Below are 9,024 nucleotides of genomic sequence, written 5' to 3'. Positions count from 1 at the left end.
GTGGTGTGTGGATGTGATATTTGTTGAGCCCTTTATACTTTGGAACGTATATGGACATATTTGCATATCATCCACTTTCAGTTCCACAAACCTTTTAAGGTTTATCACGCACAAGAATAATTTCAAAACACCTCTTTGCACGCTCATATGACTGGCTTTGCACTGTATTGTACAGTACATAATGTTTTAAAAAAACAACGGCTGACCGACCTGGAATTTACCTCATGTGTAAATCTTTTTTCGTTTGTGGATTGTGTGGCATTTGAACTTGTACTTAATAAAAAAAAAGCACAGCAGATGAAGAGCAGAAAACACATTTGCTTTATTATGACACAGATATGGGGCCAGGCAGTGCTTACAGAGTTACACCAAGTAGCCTAAACATACAGCATTTCAAAAATCACACTGTTATTACATTGAAACAAATCAGAAACGGCACTTAATGTAGAACTCCCACCCCAGTTTTCCCACGATGGTGACCTTGAACAACCACAAAACAAGCTAATGCTTCAAAACCTGGTAAAACAATCCGATAACCAGAAATGACAGCAAACATTGTTCTATACATAGGATTTCTCAGCATGATATGAGCAACAGGTGGCTGTCTGATTTATAAAAAAACCAAAAAAAAACCTTAAATAAAAAAAATTAAAAAAAAACACCTTTCCTGTTTTGTATTATTGTGGGGGAAAATGTAAAGGCCAGCGGGGAGGAACGTTGAGTTTCTGCTGGTGATTTTACATTGACAGACTTCTGCGGCCTCGACTGACAGGAATCACCCTGAACTTCCGACAGACTTCCAGCCTCATCTGGAAAGCGAAACACTTTTTCCCAGAAAGGTGTGACACGGAGGCAAACAGGAAAGTGAGGTAACTTGACCTACAAGGAAATCCCCTCCTTTGAATCGAGACAAAAGGTGGTCGGGAGCAAAGAGAAACTTTAAGCCTCAACCGCACCACAGGAAGGGGGACTACACACTTCTGATACAGTAAAATGAAATTCACATCAAAGTCCCTAGACAGTAATGACAGCAGACTGAACTATACCCCTGGGTCCAGCATGCTGTTGGTGAAGTCAGCTTCATTATCAGAGAGCAAGTAAATCTCTCGTGTCAATTCACAAGTCATCTTTTGCATAACAGCGCTCAGATATGTTTACTAATGACCACGGGCAATTTAATTTCCTGTTCTTGTGCATCTGAGCGAGCTGTGAACTGATGGTGACACCGACTGTGCTTTGAATGTTTGATTCCTGAACTGCATTTCTCCACATTTTATACAATCTTACTGATGGAGAAATACACGATACATTGTTTTGGGAAAAAGCTACAAAATGATACACAACAATTTAATATTAGTTTATTATTTTTTTTAATCTTTTTCATATATTTCCATATAAAAAGTGTCAGTAACTGACAGTCAGAAAACCTCCTCTCAAAACACTTCCAAATGTACCATTCCTTTTTCATCAGAGTCCTCATCATCATAGTCACTCATTCATTCGTCACCTGTCTCAAATCCACCCTCAGAAGAATGCAGTACTGAAATGATTAACAAACAAAACAAACAGTAGAGGTTTCACACCTCTGTTCAAAATAAAGAGGGGAAAAAAAGCTGCTTTTGCACTGGTTAGACTTCCCCAGTGGGGAAATAAGCACAGCTACTACCTCTTGCGTTCGAACATTATCGAGCGCAGTCCACCAGGTGTAGGCTAGGCAGGTCCCCGAGCAGCGGGGAGCGCGGCAGCCCAACAACAACAACAACAACAACGTCGTCTATGCTCACCAAAGAGCACTTCTTGTATGTTTAATAGAGAAGAACAGAAGAGGTATTCATTTACTGGTAAAATTCACAATCCAAAGCTTTTAAAAAGTGTTAGGGCAACCAGGCAGCTGGGATAAGCGGAAGACAGTCAAAAAGGTGTGGTTAGAGGAACTGGAAGCAAATCCCTCCTGAAAACCTGGTGTCTTAACTTTCTTTTTGATTAGCTTTTTTCCCTCCACATCTCCCCCTCACTGGAAAAAAAAAGAAGAAAAAAAAAGAAAAGAAAAGGCATCATCAACAAAACAATAAAAAGTTGTCACAAAACCAGAGCTACAGCAGAAGCAAGAAGTCTTCCTTCAAAGTGCCTCGCTTATTTATTTATTTATTTTTTTTGAGACATGAAATTCCAAGACGTACTTCCCCCCCCTTTCTCTCCATCATCTCTGTGAAAGAGACACACACGCACACACACACACACACACACACACACACACACACACACACACACACACACACATCTCCACTCACAAAGGGCTCAGACAGTGTTCTTATTTTCCACACATACTTTCGGATTAGCTTACATTGACATTGGAAATTTAGCTACAAGGTAGAGGAAGGAAGGGGTGTAATGCAGTGGATTTGTAATGGACAGGGGCTCATATAGTGGGGGGTGGGGAGGTGATTTTGGGGATCAATATGACCCCACTGAATACAACATGGGAGCAGCAGCATCAGCACGTATGCACACTGTGCTGGATAGTTCAGGCACACGTTTGTTTTGTTTTTTTTTGTTTTAAAAAAAGGAAAAAAAAGTTTGCGTCTATCTCCAGTTACCGCCAACAGCAACCACAAGGACAACAACTTCTCGTAATACAAAAAAAAAAAAAAGGTATTCAAGAAACTAAAACACAACAGTAACGACAGAATCAAAGTGCAGACTGTTTCTGGCTGCACAGCTTTTCTTTCTGGGTATTCACTCCACCAGGAAACAGGTGAGATTGCCGTACGCTGCAATACTGAAACTAGTCCCCCGGATGCCTCAGGTGTTGCAGGGCAGGAGTTGGCTCAAGGTTGCCCTCTCTTGGTCAGTTTTGGCACTGCAGGCAACAAACAGTTTGTGGATCCACTTATGTAGTTTGAGATTTTCTCCCAACAGTCATTTTCTTGCTCTCCATTTGTTCTGATCTTCTTCTCAACATCCAGCCAGCAAAGCCTCGTCACAACACCGGGCTCTCTTCAATGCATCTCTTCCACAATTTTAATTGAACATCCCCCCACCCTCCCCATTTTTGATTTATTTTCTTTAAATGTCCCAGCAATGATGACTGTAAAATTTAAAAAGAAAGAAAAAATAAAATAAAAATGGGACAATGAGAACAAGGCCCAGAGCATTTCATGTCATGTAGCGAGTGATCGCTCTCAGAGCGTATAACAGTTCTGCTTGCATTCGCGCTTCCATAAGAAGCAGATTAACATGAACCTACAGGGGAAGAAGAAGAAAAAAAAAAAAGTTATTAGAAGGCTGCACTTCACTGAGCAACTACAAGATCAAATCAGTCAATCCACCCTTTAAATCTCACCTTCTCGGAGTGCTGAAACTGCCTCCAGAAACTCTCATACATTCGTTTGGTGGTCTTCTCAGGACTACACACGATGGTCTTAATATAGATCTTAAAGCTACGGTCCAGGAGCTGGTTGATCTCTCCATAATCATAGTCATCATACCTGAATAAGACATAGCAGTGGTGTTAGTAATGAGGCCACAGAGCTGCCTGAACATTGTGTAAGAAAGAGCTCAAGTGTCTGACCTGATGCCAAACATGCAGTGTATGTAGTTCCAGATGGCCCTGCGCAGCATGCTGGTGTCCACGTCCTTGTGTGTAGCCATGGTGTTGTAGGTCAGGTTGTAGACCATGTGAAACTTCTCGTCCAGCATTTGTCCGACGTCAGGATAGAGTCGGTTGACCAGAGAGAAGCCATGGTCCTCCCAACTGTAGTCCTGCAAAAACAATAAAGAAAATAAGTCAGTAACAGTAGCACAGACCACACCGTGTTTTCACCCCACAAATCATGAGTGTTGCGTCTGATGTGCACCTGCGCTCTGAACGTGGGTACTTGCTCCCCTCTCCTGGAGAAGTCCTTGTAGCCATAACTGGGGTCCTCAAAGTGGCGCGAGATGTCTCTCGGGGGGGCTGACTCCTCGTCCTCTGATGTGACCACCAGCATACTCTCCGTCTTCTCCCTCTCGAAGCGGGTTGCCATCTCCTCCTGGCTGGCTTCCTCGTCGTCGCGGCACTCCTGCAGCTGCTTCATCCTCTCCATCAGCACCTCCACCTCACCGCACATGTCCTTTAAGAATGCATAGTCGGGGTTAACCTCTGAAGTCTTATCACCATTTATCTCTCTGCACAAACACTGCAGTCGCCTACCTGATTGCCGAGCAAATCGTCATGGTGATTAGCGTGACCGTTGCCATTGGCTATGTCGCACACGCAGTACTGGCTAAGGGAAGGGGGTCTGAACGTGTGCCCACCGTCGCAGTGGATCTCGGGTGTGATGCCACAGCCAAAAGTGAACGAGGCGAGGGAATGGTAGTGTGTGAGCAGGACCACGGCATGGATTAGCTCTGCCAGAGACCAGCTGTGCTCCTCGGCCTTCAGAAGACCCTGAGAAGGGGAGGGGGGGGGGGAATATGTGAGTGATGAAAGCCAAATAATGACTTCAATATCGCTGACCTTTCAAGCAAGAAGTGGAAAATATGTTTTCATCCTTCAGTTTCAAATTAAAGCCTCTCTCCCATCACGCTCGATCTGCTCTCCTCTCTCGGTCACTACACCTCTACTGCTAAAACCCTCCAATCTGTCCAAATCCTACAGCTGCAGCTATACTCTAGCCTCCACCCATGATCTCAGCTGGTTACATCAGACTTTTCACATCCACCCCTGCAGACCTTGCCTGTCTTCTCACCTCAATGTGTTCCTTGGTGAGAAGCCACGGTCGGTGGGCCAGGATTTTGTTGAGCTCTCCGAGCTGCTGCAGCTTCTGCGGGGCTTCAAAGAGGCCGTTCAACCACTTGGGATCTCCCCCAACCTGAAGGAAGTCGTTGACGTGCAGGTTGACTAAGTAGGAACACTGGTGTCTGGCTGCTGCCTGCAAGACATGCGAAAAAGCGAGATTTACGACTTTGCACAGAGAGGAAGTCGACCTGGTTTTATTCTGAGAACGTCAGAGGCTGAACCTGGCCATACCATGATGCCGATGTAGTGTCGGTAGTGCAAAGGCAGGGGTCCGTCCATCTGCAGCAGGTAGTGCTGCGTCCGGAGAAAACTCTCCAGGTACTGTGGATGGAAACCCATCACGAGGGAAATGTTATCCAGGCGGCCGAGGGCTGCAAACGCATCCTCAAATATCGATTGAGTCCTGGAGTCCACTTTACTGATTTGGAGGATCTAGTCAAAGAGGACATAAATAAACCAGCTGCTTCTTCTCTTAATTTCATATTTGAGGTCTGAAGTGAGGTTACAGTCCGTCTCATACCTCTTTTTCAGGGATAAATCTGCTTGGTCCGTTACCCAGAGGTCTTGGGATCCGTATTCCCAAGTCCTGCAAAACAAGAGAGGGAGAGAGAAACACACAAGGCTTTTAAATCTCAACGCAAAACAGAGCAGATAAACTTCCAGTACCGAGCACCACTTCTCACTTTTGCAGTCACCAATTTTTAACCCAAGCAGTGTGAGAACCCAGAGTGACTTTCTTTAAATGTTTGACACCAGTAAACCTGCAGAGAAATAGTTTAATATCCGAGTTCAGACTGTGGATGCTTCTCGCAACTATTGTCAGTGTCAGGAGCAGAATTTACGCTTAAAAGCAAAAAATACATTGAGCCCAATTCACCTTTGATGGGATACCCAACACACAAAGCGCGTCGGTCTGCTCGGATTCAAAGTTAAAAACACAATAGAAACCCTTGCACTGCCTCCTTTATGCCCTGTAACTTTCCGCTGCTTGCCGAGACATGTCTAGCAGCGGACACTGTCCCGCAGCGCACAATGAAGCCAATGAATGAATGACCACTAATTGTACATTAATCGGCAGTGACACTCGTTTTAAAACACGTCAAACTCACAGGTCGACTTCCAGAAACTCAAAATGAGCAAAGAAACCAAACTCCAGGGAGGGTTTCTTAGTTCAGATGATCTATAACTCCCGAGTCGCAAACAAGCCCGGACAAAAGGCTGCACTGCAGCTCGTTCTTTAAAGAGGAAAACGTCACTTTTAAACAAAAAATTAAACGCCACATAAGCTAGAGAAATCCCAGCTTAGATCACCGGAGCAGGCTCACCGACAGCTGCCTTTCGCTGCCTTTTCTTTTTTTTCCCTGTTTCTACCCCCCTCTCGTCTTTCTCTTACCTTCTTGCCCAGCCGCTCACAATGGGTGCATATCTTGAACAAGCCTGTCACCGCAAACGAATGATTTTCCACGTTTTCTGCCGGTGCGACCGCGTGCCTCATCTCGCGTTCTCGCTGCACCTGTGTCGTTTCAGCGGCGTAAAAAAGGCGAAAACATGTAATTTTGATGCCTGTCGCCTCCTCTCTTTGTTCCTCCGGGCACTAGGCACAGCGCTCGGCTGTCAGCTGTGGCAGCAGAATGCGCTCCTCTCTCGCTCATACATTCGGTAAATAAGTCGGGGCTCGCGTGATCGACGCGCTCGGCAACCAATCGCATGAGGAAAACAGCCTCCGGCCAGCCAATGGTAAATCTGGAGGGCGGGGGTAAAGCGCGAAGAGGAGGAGGAGGGGTGCGGGTGAGCTGAGAGACGCCCCCCTCTAAGAAAACATCATCACTTCTCTCTTTTTCTTTTGTTCCCTGCTGCCAATAATTATGATTGCATTTACTGTCATGTATTAAGCTCTATGTGCCGACTGATACATGCAATCAGTACAGGATGGCTTGAGGCTGAAATCAATACCACCCTGTCGCGCTTATCACATTGCAGGAATGCTTAAAATAGTTCTTGCTGACAAAAATGGAGCTTGAACATGGAGTCTGCGTGGGTTAATCTGGGAGTTTATCTGTGCATTCAGGGAAAACAACAACCACTCAAAGCCAGCTCCAGCATGCACCACCACCTTCCCTTGTTGCTGTACTGGAGGGCAGGGGGGTGTAAGCTGAGCCCCCAGCTCGCCTTGAGTAGTGGAAACAGAAAAAAAAAAAAAAAAGAAGAGGTCCACTGTGCAAAGATCATCGAGATGGATCGGTGCAGGACCTGCTGCAACAACAGCCCTTCAGTTGGTGGTTTTTCACCGCAGCCTATCGCACCACAAATGCTGCCACTTCTCCACCAATCAGGCTGACCGAAGGAGTTCTTTTTTTTAAAAGCCAGGAGGAAGCAAAGATAAGAAAGGCAGCTCTCTTATGGCTTTGTTTATCCCAGCCGACAATAACACATTCAGTAGAACGGCATATAACTGGTTTATCACATCGCAGTGGTTCACAAAGTCAATGATTACTCAGAGGGATATCACATGAGACCATCAGGAAAACAACTGTGCGCGATGCAAACTTTATATTTATACATCTGATTTCATTCACACAAGTTATTTTTATTTTGTTTTAGGTGCAAGATGCAGGGCATTTATATGTGAAAATCTTTATGAACAGGAGGTAGATGGTTCAGCAGCACATGTGAGTCAAATGTTGTTTCTTCTGGACTGCCAGCAACCACATTACAAAAGCACTAACGCATCCACAAAGTGGCTGCAAAGACACACAGACAGACACACGATATTTCAAGATAACATGTTTCCCAAAGCAAATGGAGCTTTTCTTTTAAGAGATTTCACACAAACTCTTTTCATGTGGACAAAAGTTCAACAGTGTGCTTTAAGTTTTAAGAATCCATAGAGTTTGACAAACTGTCCTGAAATTGGGTAATCTTTACAGCAACAAGTCATGATTAAATCAGCATTCGGACCGACTCTGGAGGAAGAGCCAATAAAAAAAAAACAAGCTAAATTTAGAAAACGATGAGTAAAAAGAGGAAGTCAAGAAAAGGCAAGTCTGACCCTGCACTCGCCAATCAAGAGCCTGCCCTGCCAGTTTGTCAACCCACTACAAGTCCCCAGTGCTGATAACATGATAGTACGATGTTCAGCAGGTTCATTGTGTGTACCCCGCACCCACTTCTCCTTCCTCCACCTTCATCACCAACACTACCCACTGCCACCACTAACACCACCTCTGCCAGTCCCTCTCCTGATGCCACAGGGTGGGGTGCAGGGCGGCAGTAAACATGTTCCCAGGGCTGGAGTCAGCACTCCCAGGGCTGCCGGGAGCCCCATGGCTCAGCAAAGCTGCAGAAGAGGCTTGTCAGCGTTCGGGCTGACGACACACCAAACCTTTTCACATAAAAGCGCTTAGGCGCGGGGGTCCGGCCTCGCAGACAAGGCCAAACACTATTGTCAGAGTCCACGCACCGACTACGCAGTAGGCTTTACTGTACTCACATTTATGGGGGGAGGGAGAGTCTCTGTGATTCAGGGAATACTGTACATGCCCCTACCTTGATTAAGGCCATGATTTCTTTGGGTGATAACAAGCTTTATGTTGGGTTTTTTTTAGTCAGTACACAGTCCTGAATTACATAAACAACACACATGCTTTTTAACACCGAGCAGACTCTTCCGAACCGCTAAACCTTGTGTGTTTCCTCATTTGTCTTGGGTGTTGACACAATTTAACAAAACCTAACTGAACTGCTCACCTCAATATGTGGCGCCTCTAAGACTTTGTACATTCCCGTGTATCTTCTGAAGCTGATTCAGAACACAGTGTGACAACTAAAAAAACCACACTGCAGGTGTCTCGGGGGAGTGTGAGGACCTACATCTCTAAGCATCTCAGTAATTGGTTTGATGTCAGCGACAGTGACGTTGATTTGCACGCTTTGTTCTTGAATGGCTCACTGCTGCAAGAGAAATAAGGCCACACATCCAATGAACGCTTTAAATTAAACTGAAAGGATTACTAGCTGTTACTGGGTGATTAGCAAGTGACCTTTGAGATTTGGGATGGCCGCTGACCCACTCTGAAGATGTCACTGTGTGTGTGTGATAGGATCAGGGTTAAGAGAACACTGGAAAGATTAGTTATAATGAAGGGAAAGACTTCTGCAAACAACAGGAATCATCTCATATTTGTTTCAGATACTTATCTGCTTGAGGAAGGGCCCGGAACAATGGACAGACTTCCACTAGTTAC

General features: G+C 45.2%; 1 protein-coding gene across 2 annotated transcripts in view; it reads right to left on the bottom strand.

Moving 5' to 3' along the window:
- Positions 1–298: 298 nt before the first annotated feature.
- sesn1 (sestrin 1) overlaps positions 299–9,024 on the bottom strand; it is a 73,805-nt gene continuing 65,079 nt past the window's right edge. Inside the window, exons 1-9 of one of the 2 annotated variants that reach the window (XM_080289592.1) lie at positions 6,174–6,516; positions 5,301–5,366; positions 5,012–5,212; positions 4,731–4,913; positions 4,193–4,429; positions 3,858–4,112; positions 3,572–3,762; positions 3,344–3,488; positions 299–3,243 (exon numbers count right to left, since the gene is read on the bottom strand). In XM_080289592.1, coding sequence (XP_080145718.1) covers positions 3,157–3,243; positions 3,344–3,488; positions 3,572–3,762; positions 3,858–4,112; positions 4,193–4,429; positions 4,731–4,913; positions 5,012–5,212; positions 5,301–5,366; positions 6,174–6,275 — 1,467 coding nt within the window. In that variant the 5' untranslated portion in view covers positions 6,276–6,516 and the 3' untranslated portion in view covers positions 299–3,156. Of the gene's footprint in view, positions 3,244–3,343; positions 3,489–3,571; positions 3,763–3,857; positions 4,113–4,192; positions 4,430–4,730; positions 4,914–5,011; positions 5,213–5,300; positions 5,367–6,173; positions 6,517–9,024 lie in introns of those variants that run through there. The other variant, XM_026142952.2, reaches the window with a different exon arrangement.

Source organism: Astatotilapia calliptera, chromosome 15 (assembly GCF_964374335.1).
Source record: "Astatotilapia calliptera chromosome 15, fAstCal68.1, whole genome shotgun sequence".
Taxonomy (NCBI): domain Eukaryota; kingdom Metazoa; phylum Chordata; class Actinopteri; order Cichliformes; family Cichlidae; genus Astatotilapia; species Astatotilapia calliptera.
The sequence above is the reverse complement of the archived record's forward strand: the minus strand, read 5'-3'. Positions and strand labels throughout refer to the sequence as shown.